This window comes from Acomys minous (genome assembly GCF_964271855.1).
Source record: "Acomys minous genome assembly, chromosome: 9".
NCBI classification, from domain to species: domain Eukaryota; kingdom Metazoa; phylum Chordata; class Mammalia; order Rodentia; family Muridae; genus Acomys; species Acomys minous.
The window spans coordinates 77,583,310-77,601,912 of NC_140490.1; the positions used below are offsets into that span (position 1 = coordinate 77,583,310).

General features: G+C 39.9%; 1 protein-coding gene across 1 annotated transcript in view; it reads right to left on the minus strand.

The window, feature by feature from the left end:
- Positions 1 to 18,603, minus strand: part of ERO1B (endoplasmic reticulum oxidoreductase 1 beta) — a 44,336-nt gene that overhangs the window by 20,053 nt on the left and 5,680 nt on the right. The window contains exons 2-6 of the mRNA XM_084797234.1: positions 13,991 to 14,110; positions 10,251 to 10,334; positions 8,913 to 8,954; positions 6,874 to 6,956; positions 3,430 to 3,503 (exon numbers count right to left, since the gene is read on the minus strand). Coding sequence (XP_084653360.1) covers positions 3,430 to 3,503; positions 6,874 to 6,956; positions 8,913 to 8,954; positions 10,251 to 10,334; positions 13,991 to 14,110 — 403 coding nt within the window. The remainder of the gene's footprint in view (positions 1 to 3,429; positions 3,504 to 6,873; positions 6,957 to 8,912; positions 8,955 to 10,250; positions 10,335 to 13,990; positions 14,111 to 18,603) is intronic.

Below are 18,603 nucleotides of genomic sequence, written 5' to 3' on the forward strand. Positions count from 1 at the left end.
GAAATCATGAAAAGGGTAGAGTTTGCTAACTTACGCATGGCTGAGTGTAGCCTGATGCTGGAAGGCCACAGTGCATGTGCTCCAGCACTGCTTTCACAGCACCCTACCGATCTGAGAGCATGCCACAGATAGTCTATAAAACCCCCAAATTTCTATTTGGTATTTCCTGAAAAGACTGTGACCTATATACTGGTAAGAACTTCTTCAGTGTAGCTAGTTCCCATACTGGTGCTGCTCCCTGCCCCCGGGCCAGGTATGACATCAAGTCTAATTCATTTGAATACAAATTGTATTCTCAACTCCGGCCTATAACCTCTATGCCCCTCTCCCTGAATTTTTTTTTTCCCCTCTACAAAGGTATCTTTCTATTTGACCATGCTAATCCTTATCTAGGGATCCAAAGATTAAGATTCTGTTATTCCTAATTTTGGAAACTCATCAAACTGAATGAGTATGTTTTCTAATATGGTGTTGTTCCAAATGAATTTTCCTCTCCCTGTCCTAATTTAGTAGCAGTGTTATGAGGCTGCACCTCATTTCCTTGTGTATCAAACACAACCCAATCCCTTTTAAAGCATAGATAGGTCGGCTCACAGTGCAGACTTGCTGCATATGTTACAGATTAAACAAGATTCTTGGTTGAAAATATATAGCCTATTACCAATCTTACCTAATTTGTTCCAAATTCACTGCAAAAACATGGTCTGCACACTTGAGGAGAATCCACAGTTGATAAAGCTCAAGTAATCATGACACACCCAGATTTGGAAATGACTATTTTGACAATGTTTTCAATTTAGTAATGAGCATGCTCTACCCATTAGACCATTACACTATTAATGAACCAATTGCGTATTCAGCCAAGTATTCGTTAAAGATTTCCATGTCCACGTACAAGTCTGGACATTAAGAATACAATACTGAGCCAAAACGCCAAGTCCTTGTCCACAGGTATCCCTTAGTCTAAATGAAGAAGGTGGACAGCACACAAATCAAGCCTTGTATGTACTCAGAAACATGTTGGAAAGTGGGCTGGGCAGAAACCAGCAGTGTGGTATCTGAGTGAAGACAGGTGACATCTGGGCAGACGCATGAACCAAGGGAAGCAGACAGCTGTGTGTAATGGCAGCAAGGGGAACATGGAGATCAGCTTGCTTTAGTGGGTATTAAAGCACAAAACTATTTAAAACCTACTCTTTGACCTACAGGGCTCCCCTTCCTTCTAAACAGAGACAGCAACACCAACAAAACACCAGGAACAGGGGCAATATAGGTATTTTCAGGAATAAATTTTGGATTCTTGAGATTTTAATATTAATCCACTAAAATTACAAACCAGGTATCCCTAAACAATAAAAAGCCTGCAGGGCTTGGCAACAATAAACCCTGCAGGTATAAATCACTGGGCACAGGCAGACACTGCTGTTCAGAAGAATGGTTAAGTAGCATAGTTTCGTATACATAAAATTACATACAAGTCTTCGGTATTTTCTTTTATATTTATTTTTTAGTCTTTTTTTTTTTTAGTCAGGTATTTTAAATTCATAACCTGAAAAATCTTCAAGGTAGAGCTAAGAAGATGGCTAAGTAGATAAACATTTGCCACAAGAATATAAGGACCAGAATTTGTATGCCAAGAGCCCAGGTAAACATTGGCAGCTGTGGGGCCACTTCTAGCATTCAGGGGGCAGAGCTAGGGCTCCAGGAGCAAGAGGGCTGGACTAGCTGCACTCAGTGAGCTCTGGTTCAGCTGACAGAGCCTGCTTCAATAAATATTCTTAAAGAATATGCCTTCCATTTTTACAATTTAAGAAACCAATGCTTTTTTTATTTTTTTGTTTTTCTAGACAGTGTTCCTTGGTGTAGTTCTGGCTGTTCTGGAATATACTTTGTAGACCTGAAACTCAACAGATCTTTCTGCCACTCCTTCTCTTACAGGCATGTGTCAGCCTATCTGGTAAAAAAAAAAAAAAAAAAAACATTAAAAAAAATGGTTAAGCTGGGCATGGTGGCTGTTGTGGTTTGAATAAGAATGGTCTGCATGGGTTCATATATTTGAATGCTTGGTCATTAGGGAATGGCGCAACTTCAGAGGGATTAGGTGGTATATCCTTGTTGGAGGAAGAGTGTCACTGAGATTTTAAAGGCCCAAGCCAGGCTAAGTGGCTCTCTCTCTCTTCCTGCTGCCTTTGGATTCAGATGTAGAACTCTCAGCTACTATGTCTACTCACCATGAGGATAATGGACTAAACCTCTGAAACTGTAAATAAGCCCCAACTAAATGATTTCTTTTATAAAACTTGCCATGGTCATGGTGTTTCTTCAAAGCAATAGAACACTGACTAAGCCAGTGGTATGTGCCCTTCCCAGCACCCAGGAGTCAGAGGCAGATGGATCACTAAGACTTGAAAGCTAATTTGTTCTACATAGTGAGCTCTAGGGTATCCAGGGAAACACACAGATAATCTAGCTCAAAAAAAATTGCTAACACTATGTTAATGACAGGCAACCTAACACGTCAGCTTAACAATTTTCCTACAGACTGATAGGATATAGGTGTTTGTGGTGAGGGTTTTTTCCTCTCTTCTTTAAACCCAGTATATAGAAGTATGTGCATGTGCTACAGCACGCATGTAGAGATCAGAGGGCAACTTTGGTTGTTGGTCTTCGCCTTTAGATAAAGTCCCTTGCTGTTTACTACGTTCAGCTTTAGGTGAGTGCTGAGGATTCAAACCCAGATCCTTGGGCTTGTAAAACAAGCACTTTATCCACTGAGCCATATCTTCAACCCTGAATAGAGTTTTATGAGATGCCTATTTTGAATGTAATACATATTCACAGAATAAATTATTATGAAAGTCTTCAGGCAATTTTGTTACTGTAATTTTCTTTTGCTAAGGGACGTGGTAGTTACATGGCTGGCCAGTGTCCTTCCAATCACCCTTCCAAGGCATGCTTGGAAAGAGAGGGCTATGGTAAAGTCAAGTCAGCATCCTCCCCATCCTGCAGGGAAATGATATAGGTTCTCATGGCCTGCTCCGAGAACTGAGTGATCTGAAGCGAAGGCCCACAGGAGACGGCATACCGGAACGTTCAGAATACGTTTGGGACTCAGATCTAGGGCTGAATCATGCCTCAGCATCTTGCTATTATATGACCTTGGGTAAGTTTGTTGCTTTTTGAAGCTCAAGTTTCTCAGCCATAGAACAGTATGCATCTACCAGGAAGCTGTGAGATCAGAAAGAAATAATATATCTATAGCACTAACACAGGGCCTCAAACATCTCTCTCAGTTAGTATCACTATCAATAGTAAGGTCTCCACAGAAAAACCTAGTGTGAAAACACTAACTCAGGTCATATTTTCAATAGTGCAAGTGTCTTATAAAAGGCTTCAGGTTAAAGTGATGATGACAACTTATTTTATTACCATCAAGTTCACAAAAGTGATCCTGTGAATCGTCATATCTTGCCCAGTCAATGAATGCTTCTTTGCTTTCATTACTATGGGAAGGAGGAACAAAAAAAAATTACATTTGGAGTTTAAATTTAACATTGTACTCTAGTGAACAAAAATAGAGATCATTTCTTCAAAAGATGATGCCACAAATTCTAGCAATAGTTAAATGAAGGAATGATAAAAGCAATTCATATGAAAATCATAGCTATCACTATCTATGAGTTGTTTATATTTCCTAACTATACTACTTTAATTATTTTTGTTTGTTTGTTTTGAAACAGGGTTTCTCTGTTTTAACCCTGACTGTCCTGGACTCACTTGGTTGGCCAGGCTAGCCTCGAACTCACAGAGATCTGCCTGCCTCTGCCTCCTAAATGCTGAGATTAAAGTTAAAATTATTCTTAGCCCTAGTTTTTTTTTCAGTAATTTGAATGTAATTTACAAAATCTATAACAACCAACTGTAGTAATGTTCTTTCAAATAGAACCTCAGCTTGTTTTCTGGATTCTTTAAATTTAAGTTGCTTCTATATTTATAGACCCCCCAAATACCAAGAACTTTATTGTGTTAATTAATTTATGCTGCATGGAATCACCTCTGCATACTAGCCTAGTCCTCCAACCACACAGCTGACACTTCAACACTTGCATTTTTGAAACAGGATGTTGTCATATAATTTAGACTCGCTTCAATCTCCAAATCCTCCTGCCTCCACCTCCCAAGTGCTGGGATTGCAGGTATGTACCACCCATACTTGGCAATAGCTGCATTGTTTCCTTCTCCCAATCCAATATAGTACTCAACAGTTCACTATGGTCCATCATTATTTTATATTCCACCTGGCATTTTAAAAAATCAGTGGTAATGAGTTCTAATATAAGAACCCATCACATTCATTCAATACACTCTGACCCACACCTGCTCTAATCCATATTCAGGCCTTCTCATTCTTTAATACACAATGGTAACAATAATTAGAAAAGTTCAGATGCTATCCTATCCTTCATTCACTATACAAAAGGGGGAAAAAATAACAGGCAAAAATGTGAGAAAACATAGGATGAGGAAGTGTGAGTGGACATAAGGCTTGCCTTAATTGTGATCTCATTCCATGGCATATATCCAACTATGAAGCTATACATTTCAAATATGTGCATCACACTATGTGTCAAGAACACTTCAAGATAAAGTTGCTTAAAATTATAGTATGAATTGTCAGAGGAACGCAGAACTAGGATAACTCTCTCTGCCCTCCGTGTGTGTGTGTGTGTGTGTGTGTGTGTGTGTGTGTGTGCGCGCGCGTGCATGTGTGTGTGTGTGTGTGCGCGTGTGTGTGTATTTATACACGTGAGCATGCTAATGCCATGGTGCACATGTGCAGGTCAGAGGACAGCTGAGGAGTCAGTTCTCTCTTCTCACCTTGTTTTGAGGCAGGGTCTTTCTGTTGCCATTTGTGTTCTCCAGCTGCCCCTGGGCTTCCAGCCTATTCTTCTATACCCACCTCCCATTTTGCCAAAAGAATACTGGAATTACAGATGTGCATCACTACATCTGGCATTTCACATGGGCCCTAGGGATCAAACTCATACTGTCAAGTTTGTGTAGCAAGTGCTTTTACCTACTGAGCTATCTTATATACTACTAGTGACAATATGATTTGCTGTAGTATTTTGAAAAACCATTTGGCAGTATTTAACTCCACTTTTAGGATAATTCTCCTAGAAATGAACATAGGTATGACCCAATTGTTTTTAAAGTGGCCTCTAAATGGAAAGCATCTAGCTATCAATAGTGGGATTCCAACAATACTATAGAATATTATGTGCCAACAAAAATGAGTGTTTATATGCTCAATAACATGAAGGAAGCCTCAAACATACTTTAAAGAAAACAGACACAAGAGGGGTGTGATGCCACAAACCAGTAATCCCTGAACTTGAGAGGCTAAGAAGGCAGGAAAATCATGAATTACAGGCCAGCCTACAATCTCACCTAAAAAAAAAAAAAAAAGGAGTCGGTGGAGAAGGGTAGGCATAGTGGTGCATGTCTTTAATCCCAGTACTTCTGCCTCAGAAGGCAGAGCTAGGCAGATCTCTGAGGCTGAGGACAGCATGGCCTGCATAGTGAATTCCAGAGCAGCCAGGGCTATAAAGTCAGACACTCACTGTCTCAAACAAACAAAACAAGCAAACAAAACCAAAAATTAAAAAAACAAAACACCCACAAATACAAAGGAACACATTTTAGATTATTCTATTTGTATAAATAAGCAACACTAATTTCTAATCATGGTGAGTTTTGGAAGGTGGTATCACCTAGGAGAGTTCACAGGGTCATCTGGGTAGTATGGACACTGTGCTAGGTTACAGCTATAAAGTTCACACTGTTCACATGTCTTATTGTTCCCATATTATACTTAAAGTTGATTTTAAAAGCTTCTCATAGTAGTAAAAAGAGAGCAGGTAAATAAAATGCAACGCACTTACACAATGAACATATCTATCAGTTAAAGGAACTAGATAAATCTACAGAAGCCTTGAAAGCAAATGTACAATCAAGAAAAAAAATAAAAAGAGGACCAGGAATATAATTCAGAGGCAGAACACATGTCTAATATAGGTGAGGCCCTAGGTTTGGTACACAGGCCACAAACAAACATTACATTAAAATGTTGACATGTGAAGAGCAATTTCATAGCTGTTTTTCTATTATCCTTTCAACTTTTCTACATTAAAATTTTAATGGAAAATAATGTAGACTATTATCTTCATATAACAAATACAATAATAAGAATCATTAATGCTATGATTTAATAGCAATTATAAGTTTTAAAAGAATTTATGAATATTGCATCCCAACTACAAGTTACACTGAGTCACTTTATACTGAATAATCTGAGTTTATTTATCAATTATCCTGACCTTTAAAAGCAAGTTTCTGTTTAGATCAAATAAGAAGAAGCCATCATAAAAAAAGAGGAAACTTAAATTAGGTCAACAGCAATTTTCATTACTGAAAATACACAGACTGGATTCCTGCCTACTAGAGACTCAGGGGCTCAGGCTCCTCCCACACAGTGCTCCTGAGGAGCACAAAGTCCTGCCAGGCCACCCGTCCTCTGCAGTTAGTGAGTTATTACTGAGGATAAAATAGGCCAAAGGATGCAGACATTATAGATTGTTCACTAGCTGAAAATTTAATGTTTAAGTAAAAATATTTTATTAAAATCACAAGCTAGGCAGTGGTGGCGCAAACCTTTAATCCAGGCCCTCAGGAGGCAGAAGCAGGTGGATATTTGAGGCCAGCCTGGCTGACAAAGTGAGTTCCAGAACAGCCAGAGCTACACAAAGAACCTTGTCTCAAAAAGAAAATCACAGTCACTGATGTAAACAAACTAAGTACAACTAAACTTGCCTTAATGTGCTGTTGATGGCCCCCAGCTTGTTAGCCTGCTCACAGTCCTCCAGGTCTAGGGTGCTGTTTACCGCCTGCAAGTACTGTAAGAAAGTGCATATGTGGTTAACTGACAGGAATTAGCTCCTCTTTAGCAGATAATCAATGATGACACGTTCTATCACCATAATCAATGATGACACGTTCTATCACCAAAATCCTTAGAGTAAAAAAGACTTTTTTTTTTTTTAAAGAAGGCATGAATCTATACCCATTAAGTGAACAAAGGCATTAAAAAAGCAACAGTGAGGCCGGGAGTGGTGGCACATGTTTTTAATCCCAGCACTTGGGAGGCAGAGGCTGATGGATTGATGTGAGTTCGAGGTCAGCCTGATCTACAAAATGAGTCCAGGACAGCCAAGGCAACACAGAGAGACCCTGTCTTGGAGGAAAAAAAAAAAAAAGGCAACAGTGTACTGGTGATGATGTCATCTGGGAAAGAAATTGGATAAATATGTATCTAGAGTTTTACAAATGCATAAATCCTTAGAATAGCTGTCTTCAATTTATACCATATCCCAAGGCAACTTTGTTTTTCGAACAGTGTCTATGTAGTCTTGGCTCTCCTGGACTCACTTTGTAGACCAGGCTGGCCTCTAACTCCTAGAGATCTGCCTGCTTCTGTCCCCCAGAGTGCTGGGATTACAGGTGTGTACCACCATGCCCAGATAACTTTTTTAAACATCTTTTTTTTTTTACAACCATCTTATTGTTTTGTATAATTTTAAAATTCTGTGATATACAAAACCTATGGTCCCTATGATTCAGCATTCTACTTTTTAAAAAAAGATTTATTTATTTATTATATATACAATGTTCTGCCTGCATGTGTGCCTGCCTGTCAGAAGAGGGCACCAGATCTCATTACAGATGGTTATGAACCACCATGTGGTGGCTGGGAATTGAACTCAGGACCTCTGGAAGAGCAGCCAGTGCTCTTAACTGCTGAGCCATCTCCCCAGCCCCTCAGTATCCAACTTGTATACACAGGACTAAGGAAACTTTCATGTATACACAATGAGACCGGGGGGGGGGGGGGGAAACGCCAATATTTCACTATAAGAGCAAAGAAAGAATCAGAATGACTGAAATGTTCATGTGCAGGTGGCTACTGTTAGTCATACCAATGACTAAAATGTAGCTATAAAGATGAATGCACAAGATCAGATATGCCAACAGAGACAGAGGCTTAGAAGCAAAAATGCTGAGTTAAAACATAAACTAAAAAGTATTTCCAACTTGAAATCTATATTTATAAAATTATTTTTCACTTTCCATAAAATAATCTATATATATTGTACTGCAGATACATACTCTGAAAATGTGTTAATTAGATAGACACGTATGTAGTAGGAGTAGAACACGTAAGTCACTTCAGAAAATGGCTGCCTCTGGGAAGAGGAAGTAAAGTGGGATTAGAACAGTGTTGGGGAGTGGACTGCCTTGATGCTACTTTGTTTACTAAAGCTTTGAAACCAAAGTAAATATGAGCAAGTAAACATCAACAATGCATGGGAGAGATGGGCAGAATAAAAAGACAGTACAAAAGGAAAAGGAAGAGAGAGGGGGAAATCATCATTTATGTGCAGCAGTGGAAAGTGAGTTAACTGCCAGCTAAGACATAGCTTACCCCCACCCTACCCCATCCCCCTAAAAAGCACAACAAATACCCTAACACCATTTCTAAGTGCTTGGCTCCAAATATCTTGGTAATAATTTTCTTTATACAATATAATCTGAATCTAAAAGAGACACTAATTGAAATTGAAGATTGAAAATAGCTACTAGTATTTTTGCTGCAGTTACAGTTTAGTTTTTCTATCTAGAGATTCTGCAAACAGATGTAATTTCAAAAGAAGCCAGGCATGCAGAGCCTCATTGCTTAATTCAAGAGTTAGCAATTTAAACTCTGAGGTCAAGTGCCCCCAATTCCAGGCTAAATTCATGCCTTTCTACTGCCCCCACTATCCAAAATTATTCAAGAAAGAAAAATAACTCACCTTATTTGAATGGCCAGCTTTAATCCCAACTGGAATTTTACTCTTAAAAACAAAAACAAAAACATTACTTAGAAGACAGTCAGAAGGGATGGTTGCTATCAGAGGGAACGGAGGGGAACAAAATGCATCTGTATTTTTTTGCTTCCTATGTTATGACTTGTCTCTTAAAAATAAAACAAACTATGTTTTATGTGTGTGAGTGTTTTGCCTGCATATATGTGTAAGTGTTATAGCTCTGAAGGGGAAGTATCCTGGCAGTCAGGAGCCAAGAAATACCACGAAGTCACAGAGCACAACAAACCTCACACAAGATATTTATTGGGAGGGAAAAGCCCAGGAGGGCAGCTGCTTGTGAGAAACAGCAGGGAACTGAGCAGACAGGCTTTATAGGGAGCATTATTGAACAGCTGATAGTCAGAGGTTAAGGTCTGAAACAAGAGATGGCATGAAAGGGAGATCGGATTAATATCATCTAATAGGAGTGATATTAGGGATATGAGGACCCTTGAGCTTTGGGCTACTTCTACTGTGTCTAAACCTAGGGGCTGAGAGAGTAGGATACGTACCCTCTGTAATTTGGTTGTTCCTGATGGGTGGCTGTGGTGAATGCTATAGTAAAGTTTACCAATGATCCCTGTCTACTACCTGGGTTCTTAATTAGGATAAAAAGTTTTTTTGGATCATTTGTTTATACAGTGATCAAAGTTGCCATCATTGAAAATGGAGCATGTCAATTTTTGGCCATTTGAACTGTACTGAGGCCAAGTTGTTTGTGGTAACAGAGTGAGGCTTTAATAAAAATCTAAGTCCAGGAGGAAGAGAGAAAGTCTCACAAAACCAACTCTGCTGGAAGGAGTATTTTCTATAAGCTCTGAGTGGGAGCTGAGAGACAAAGTAGCCCAGGAGAGAAGCTGAGAGACTTCCAGGCCGGAGCTGAGAGACATGAGAGACAAGGTGTCGGAGGGCTTAAGTAGTAGGGTCTCATCCCCATTTTACATGTGAAGTTTAGGTCCAGAAGTGTTCTTTTTGCCCATTAAACAAGATGCAGATTCAATAAAGCCCGCCATATGTCTAATCCTAGAACGAGCTTCTGATCTTCCTCCCATTTTAGAATCAGACCTACGTCCACATCCCATCCTCAACACCACTGGATATAAGAGTTCCTCAACCCATCTTTCAAGGAACCTAATCATAAGAGCTGAAAGCCTAGGAATCTGCTGACAAGTCCAAACACAATGATACTGGCAAGGGATTATGATTTTTTAAAAGCCCAAGAGGAGGCCAGTCTGCCCCCCCCACCTCCCCCACCCCCGCACTATTATACTCTTACTTACTTACCTCCGGACAGGGCTCCACATGACAGTCTTTTATTGAGCAGTGGCCATCTTCTGCCCAGAAAGGACATGGTCGCTTCAGATTAACCTTTCAAGGAAGAACAAATCAATATTAGCAATTGGGTATGATAATTACAGAATGTCTTCTAATGTCACTGTGTTGGGCACAGTGACACAGTGGTGATGGGGAAAGAGAAGCTTTTTTACTCTGTGGCATGTACACAGTTCAGATATTAAATGACTGCAGCTTTGCAGGCATCTGGATGGAGTGTTAACTTAAAAAAAAAAAAAGGTTCTCTGACACTGAAAAGAGGAACGGCATTCGAGTGTGCTGCTTGTTTGAAGCGCAGTCATCATGGGGCAGCATTTCACAACGACTTTAACATTCCCCAAACACCTACCATCCCCTAAGCCTTATGGTTCCTTAGTCACTACGTAGTGAAAACTGGTATATGTTAGACACCAGCTTAAACTCAAGGCCAAAGACAGCTCTCTCTCCTAGGACTTATAATATCCTGAAGAAAAAAGAAATCAAATACTTGCACAATTATTTCATTGCAAACAGTAATATATGCTCCAAAGAAGAATCCAGAGTTTTACAGTAGTAGTGCCGATGGCTTCTGAGGACATCATATTTTAGGAAGATTAAAGCATTTGGCTAAAGCAATGGGGAGCTCTGATGGTGATAACAATGAAGAAACACCAATTCCACTATTTTCAGTGGGAAAAGAATGGACAATAAGGGCAAAGGTCACATGGTAAACACTGATTTCCATATTCTTCATACAAACAGAATTTACAACGTATTGCCCAAGCTAAAAACTGAAGTTTTGTTTTTCCCTTAGTTGCTACTTTTTACCACCATCATTTGTCACTTGCCTAAGTTACTGCGACAGTTTCCCTCCTTCTACCACTATCTGTTGCATACAGCAACACCAGGATTTTCCTGTGCATTTTCATCTCCATCTCCCTTGGGGCAAATCCAATGCTGCAGCAGTGCTAGACACCACTATGTAACCACTGTCATCTGCCTTTCTTACCTCATCTACTACACTGCATTTCTGCTTGATACACCAGGCTCCTTAAACCCCAAAGTCTCTATACTGCCCACTCTTCTTATCTGTATTATTTCTCCTATAGAGAGTTTGTTCTGCCACCTTACTCAGGTCTCTCAACAGCAATGGAGACTAGACCTTCCAAAGATGTACTTCAAATGTAACCACCCCCTAATATACTGCTGTTTGATTTCATGTGTGTATGTGCCATGTGTGCATGCTTATGTTTTTAAAGCTGACCCTACCCTACCTCTCCAATCCTCCTAATCATTTACCTCCTTCTATGGCCCAAGCCTTCTTCAAATTCTTCAAACATCCTAGCTTATTCCCATGTCAAATTTTTACAGTATTCACTCAACTTCCCTGGAATATTTTCTTGAGATCTTACCACCACTTACCCTTTCAATTAGAAAGGTCTTTGCTCAAATATTACATGAGCATAAATACTATCCTTTCCTGATCATTTCATCAAAGCAAGGCTATCTATCTCTGTATCCCTTATCTCCACCCCATTTATACTTTGTCTCCTGATTTATTTTTTTCTATAGTATTCACCTTACATCTGACAATACAGTTCAATGTCTACTTATTTGTTTGTCTCCCTAAGCAGAACAAAAGCTTTGTCTTTCTTACTGCTGCATCCACAGTACCAAAACTAGAGGCTGTCAGAGTCACTAGTGTGACCAATTGCCTAGCTGCAAAGGTGGGTGGTTGCTTCTACCCCCAGCTCCTTGTTCACTGAATCACGAGTATGTATGTGTGTGTTTGAAATCAACTGCTCTTAGGTTTCCACTTGTACAGTATACTGTGAATGGTTAGAGCTTTCTGTTTTCCTCACAGGCAGGCAGAATTAGAAGCAGAGCATCTCTCCCTCAAATGCCTGCCTGTTCCTGGGATGAGGGCATCAGCAAAACCAGGGCTGCAGCCTCTTGCGGAACAGGCTTAAGTATGTTTGGTCATGTATAGAACAATCTTATCCTGTTAGAGCATTTTTTGTTTGTTTGTTTGTTTGTTTTTAAAGATTTATTGCACACAATGTTCTGTCTGCATGTGTGCCTGCACGCCAGAAGAGGGCACCAGATCTCATTATAGATGGTTGTGAGCCATCATGTGGTGGCTGGGAATTGAACTCAGGACCTTTGGAAGAGCAACCAGTGCTCTTAACCTCTGAGCCATCTCTCCAGACCTGTTAGAGCATTTTAAACAAGCAGAAAAATGAAAAACCTACATTGGGTTGCCCAGGGCCACATTGTTATTTTCACCTACTTAGCTTCCATTTTTCTTTCTACGGTAACTCTTCTAATTTCCCTTTAAGAAACAATAACTCCTCATACTCCTTTGAATAGCACTGCCACCCAAGGAATCCTTCCTTCTTTTGGTAAAAGTATCACATGACTTTCTGGACTGATCATGCTTCTCTCCTCCAGAAATATGACTCTTGTATAAAGAAAAAGAAGAACAATAACAAAAGAGAAAGTAGCTAATTTAGGCTGAATGCTCAGTGAAGGGTGATGACACAGCTCAGTGAAACAGTGCTTACCTAGTTGCCTACCATGCCAGAGAGCCTAGATTCAACCACCACAAAGCTTTGGTGTTATCTGAAGGAGAATGGCTATTAGTTCCTGCTCTACTTTCATCTTTTCTGACATGTACTACTTCAGTTTGTCTTTTAATCCTAACAGATATGATACAAGAAGAAGCATTCACTGCTTTCTGGATATTCTTGGTATTTGTAGACAAAGAGATGGGTTACCAAATATGTCATTTTCTAATTTATCTTCTTGGACAATCTACAAGTGCCAAAAGATTAAAATTTTCACCCTCAAAAATATTTAAAGACCTAAGATAATCTATTCAGGGAAAAAAAGGAAACCATGTTTAAATTTTAGAACAAACTAAAATAAAAACCAAATTATATACCAACTAAATCCTATGAGCAAGAACAAGACCAAGTAAAGCCAAGTGTAGCTTTAAAATACAGTTGTAAAATAGACTTTGTTTGACACACCGAGAATCCAGATCACAGACCCTCCAGAGACTGGAAGAACAGGGAGTGAATGTGGTCAAAGCACATGATGTACTTGAACCAAAAGGCCACCATTAAGCCCACTGCTTTATACAATGAATATACACTAACGATATTTTTTTAACTCACTAGGCTATACCCTTGGTATTGTCTCCTTTAAAATGTAAAATTACAATTGTTTCTTTGAGTTCTGATTACTGACATACTTAAAAGTCTGTTTGCTGCCTTATCACTGGTATTTTCAGAAGGCCTGGAGATTCATCCTAGGATAAGAACAGATTCTGCAGAATTACTGTGAGCGTGTTCCACTTGCAGCATCACTGGGTCTGCAGCCCCCACAGTGTCACAGTGACAGTCTGTGACTCTGCACTGCTACAGCATACCCATTGTACCAACACGCCGCCTAGCTGAAGCCTGGACAGATACAGAATCTGTGCTCACAGAGGCTGTCAAAGTCTGTGTGGGCATCTGAAGCTTCTGTAAAGAAGGACTCTCCATCTCAAAAACCAAAACTGAAAGAAGAGTAATTCCCCAAACATAGCAATTTTCCCATTATAATACTAAGTTTTATTTTTAAAAGATTTTGCAAAACATAATAAAACAAGTCACATTTATAGACAACTATATAGAAATCTTTAGCAGATTTTAAAATTACCACCTTACCTTGTAATAACGAAAATAGTCTCGTTCTTGTAACTTTTTTATTTTGGGGAAGATTTTATAGGTGTTGAATTTATCAATGCTGTCAATGTCACACAAGCAGTCATCCAGGACTCCAGTCACCTAGAATGTACATATGTGTATCATATAAAACATGCAAATCACTAATGTATATACCTTAATAACTATATTCTATTACTTTAAAAGATAATTTATTCATTCAAGTTAGTCAGTTTTACTGATTAATGTTATGAATAACATTAGAGCCAATGAAATAGCTTAGTGGGTAAAAGTGCTTGTTGCCAAGTCTGAAGACCTGAATTCAATCTCCCTCCATATCACCATATGAAGGAGGGAGCTGACTCTTGCAGCTTGTTCTCTGACTTTTATATGCATGCCATGCCGCATGTGTACCCAGCCCCCAGCACACACTCACAAAATAACTACCTGTAAAAAGTATTTTCAAGATTCATAACATTTAAGTAGTCACTTTTAACTATGGCAATTGAATAAAAAAAACAAACAAAGAAGGAAACCTAGAAAAATTACATATTCCTACTTAGAAATATCAAACCTTCTTTTAGGGTTCAGAATGGAAAATACTTCTGCCTTTTCCCTGCCTAAACCACCAATAAAAATCCAAGTAGCCACTAGATTCCAGAAGCCACAACCTGTAGTGTCACTGCTGAGACCACCTGTGTCTTTCTTTTTGGGCTGCCATTTGTGTGTCAGGCCTGATGTTAAGAGCTTTATAAGTCACCTCATCTATTCTTTAAAGTGCTCCTGCAAATAACGTAGTATGGCCCTCACTGTAGGAAATTATGGCCTAACAAAGCTTACAATGATTGTTTTACATACCCATGGAACTTAACTCTCAAATCTAACAGGCTTTAAGTCTCTGTTCTTCCCCACTACTCAAAGTATCGATGAAGCCAAGAAGAGAAACAGGTATATATGAGGTAAAATTTAAGTCCAAAATGTTCTGTAAGGCACTCTTCAGCTTTATTTTAAAAATGACTCTCAGCTGGGCGTGGTGGCACATGCCTTTAATGCCAGCATTTCGGAGGCACAGGCAGGTGGATCACCAGCCTGGTCTACAGAGTGAGTTCCAGGACAGCCAAAGCTACACATGGAGAAATGTAGAGGATTTTCATTCAGAACATGCCTGGTCTGGCGAGAGATCACATCTAAAGACCTCCTAGATCTGAAATACAAACATTCCTTTAATCCAGGAGACAGAGGCAAACAGATCTGAGTTCAAGGCCAGCCAGATATAGAGCAAGTTTCGGGTAAAGAAAAGCTTAAGTCCAGGAATAGTAGTACATGCCTTTAATCCTAAACAATGAAGGTAAAGTTAGTTTGTAGAAGGAAGCGCTCATGTTTGAAAATGATGTCTATTTGAGTGAGTGGTAGAAAAAGTGACAAATCAGAGAAAGAGCTGACAGAATAGGGTACACCCAACTTTCAGAAGAAGGAGGAAAGGGAAGTTACTTAAAGGTCAGTGCTGGGGGCGGGTCAGTATTTTCTTTACTATCTTTTTTTAATTGATAATATTCATATTACATCTCAATTGTTATCCCATCCCTTGTATCCTCTCATTCCTCCCTCCCTCCCACTTTCCCCCTACTCCCCTCCCCTATGACCTCCTCCCCCTGTATATGATCCTAGGGTATCAAGTCTCTCTTCTTGGTAGCCTACTATCCTTCCTCTGAATGCCACTGGGCCTCCCCATCCAGGGGATGTGGTCAAATATGGGGCACCAGAGTTCGTGTGAAAGTCAGTCCCCACTTTCCACTTAACTGTGGAGAATGTCCTGTTCATTGGCTGGATATGGGTAGGGATTTGATGCTTCCTGCATGCATTGTCCTTGGTTGGTGCCATAACTTGAGCAGAACTGGGCCCAGATCTGCCCATCATAGTGTTCTTCTTGTAGGTTTCTAGGACCCTCTGGATCCTTCTATTTCCCCAATCTCCCATACTTCTCTCACCTAGAGTCCCAATAGGATGTCCTCACCTCTATCCCGGGGCGGGGGGAGAGTTTTACAGAGAGAAGTCGAAGGCTGAATGAACCAGAGAATGAGAAGGAGCCAGATTAGAGCAGATTGTTGGAGTTAGTTTAAGGCCAAGCAGAGCTTTAGGTGTAAGGTTATTGTGTAGTTTAAATGCTCATTTGTCTCAATGTTGTATAAACACTGCTCCCTAGTTGTTGTCTGGTTAGCCAATAAAGCAGCTTATAGCCAATCTCTGAGCAGGGGCGAGAATAGGGCAGGGCATCTTGCCAGCCAGGGGAGGAGGGATTAGAGGAGGAAGCAGTGGATTCAGCCACAAGCAGAGGTGAAGGAGGGATGAAGATTTAGCTGGAGCAAAGAAAGAACTAAAAAGCAAGTAACTTGGGGATTGTGGCAAAGATGGAGTCAGGGTAACAGAGGGCTAAGAACATACTTAAACTGCTCAAGATTGTGTTGTAAAACCTTATTTTAAAAACCTTATAAATAAATATAAAGGAGTTTCAATTATTTGTGGCTATTGATAGCCAGGTTAAGACATAAGCTAAGAGAAACAGAATTATATAAAAATAACTTCAACACAGAGAAATTCAGAGCCTGAGAAAAAAGCCAGATTGAATAAGTTAGCTATATTGAACCAGCCAGTTTTGAGCTCAGAAAGAACAAGAAAGAGTGAGCTTACTTAGCAGTAATTCTCAGAATCTGAAAACATTCTAGGCCTAGGTTAGATTGTACCACACACTTCCAGTTGTAGGCCTAGGTTAGCAGACAGAGGCAGTAAGCCTCCCAGACAACAACTGAAACAGGTGAATAAAAGTCCCTTTTACAGAGAAACTCTGTCTCAACTTGAGTTAATCCTGAAAGAAATCTCCTAAGAAAAAAACAGTATTTCCCAAACTTACATGCTATGGTTCCATGTACAGAATATTCTGAAAACATTTAAGGAGTGGTGGAGCGCGTGCTAGTTCCCAGGGCTTAGAGACTGGCTTGGGGATACAAGCTGGAGTAGGAACAAGGTAGTGTGACGAACACGAACAGTGAGACAGCTCAGCAATTAGAGACACTTGTGCTCCAAACTTGATCGCCTGATTCAATTCCTGGAGCCCATGGTGGAAAGAAAGAACCAATTTCCAAAGGTTGTCATCTGATGTCCCTATGTGTGTCTGCACCTACACATTGTGCACACATACGCCCACATGCACACACATGATGATGACGATAGAAACAAGATAGATGCTTTAATTAGGCATCTGTACCCACACATTGCACACGTGCATACATGAAATTATAAGGAGGAGGAGGAGGATGGGGACAGGAAAGATGCTTGACGTGAATAGCCTGATGCATATTTTCACTGTGGTGGTGAATGCATGAAACAGTATGTAATAAAAATGTGAATATAGCCAAACAGTGGTGGTTCACTCCTTTAATCCTAGCACTCGGGAAGCAGAGGCAGGCAGATTTTTGAGTTTAAGGCCAGCCTGGTCTACAAAGCTAAGTTTTGGGACAGCTGAGGCTACACAGAGAGACCCTGTCTCAAAAAATTAATAAATAAAAGAATACACACAAACAATGTACAAAGAATTAGGAAAATATTAAATCATTCTATTAATGGCAACATCCTGTTTATAACTGTGTCTTTTTTATTATTGTTGGGTTTTCCCCCCTTGAGACATTACAAGACGTTATCACTGTGGTAAAGGAGACATAGTACTTCTTGTATTATTTCCTACCAGGGCACATGAACTTACAGCTATCTCAGTTCAAGGTTTTAACTAAAAGCAAGAATGGGACTCTGCCTATTATAGGTTCTATTCATGAAGCCCTTGGATGGAAGAGGGCACACGAGCAGTGATAAGAAGTAGAATTTGTAGCCATATATATACTTTTTAAAAGCCAGGCATGGTGACATATGCCTCTAATCCCAGTACTTGGGAGGCAGAGGCAGGCAGAGCTTTGCATTTGGGGCTAGCCTGATCTACAGAGTTCAAGGCCAGGGCTACACAGAGAAAAGCTGTACAAAAACAAACAAAAAACTAAAACAACAACAACAACAAAAAACCCTTTATTTAGTAACTGTTCTTTCTTAGTAATGGTTTTTTGTTTTTGTTTTTTAAAGATTTATTTATTATGTATAGTGTTCTGCCTGCATGTATGCTTGCAGGCCAGAGGAGTGCACCAGATTGCATTATAGATGGTTGTGAGACACCATGTGGTTGCTGAGACTTGAACTCAGGACTTTTGCAAGAGCAGTCAGTGCTCTTAACCTTTGAACCATCTCTCCAGCCCCCTCTTAGTAATGTTTTTAAACTGAAAATGTTTGGTTTGTAAACCATCATATTTTCAGGGGCTGGGAAGATGGATCAGTTAGCAAAATGCTTGCCACATAAGCATAAAGGCCTAAATCCAGATCTCCAACATGTACATAAAAAGCTGGGGAGACAGCACTAGGGCAACAGAGGCTGAAGGATCCCTGGGGCCTGCTGGGCAGGCAGTCTAACTGAATTGGTGAGCTCCAGCTTCATAAGACTGTCTCAGAAAAATAAGGTGGAGAGAAATGGTACCTAAATGTCAACTTCCAGCTTCCATGTGCACGCATGTGCGCATACA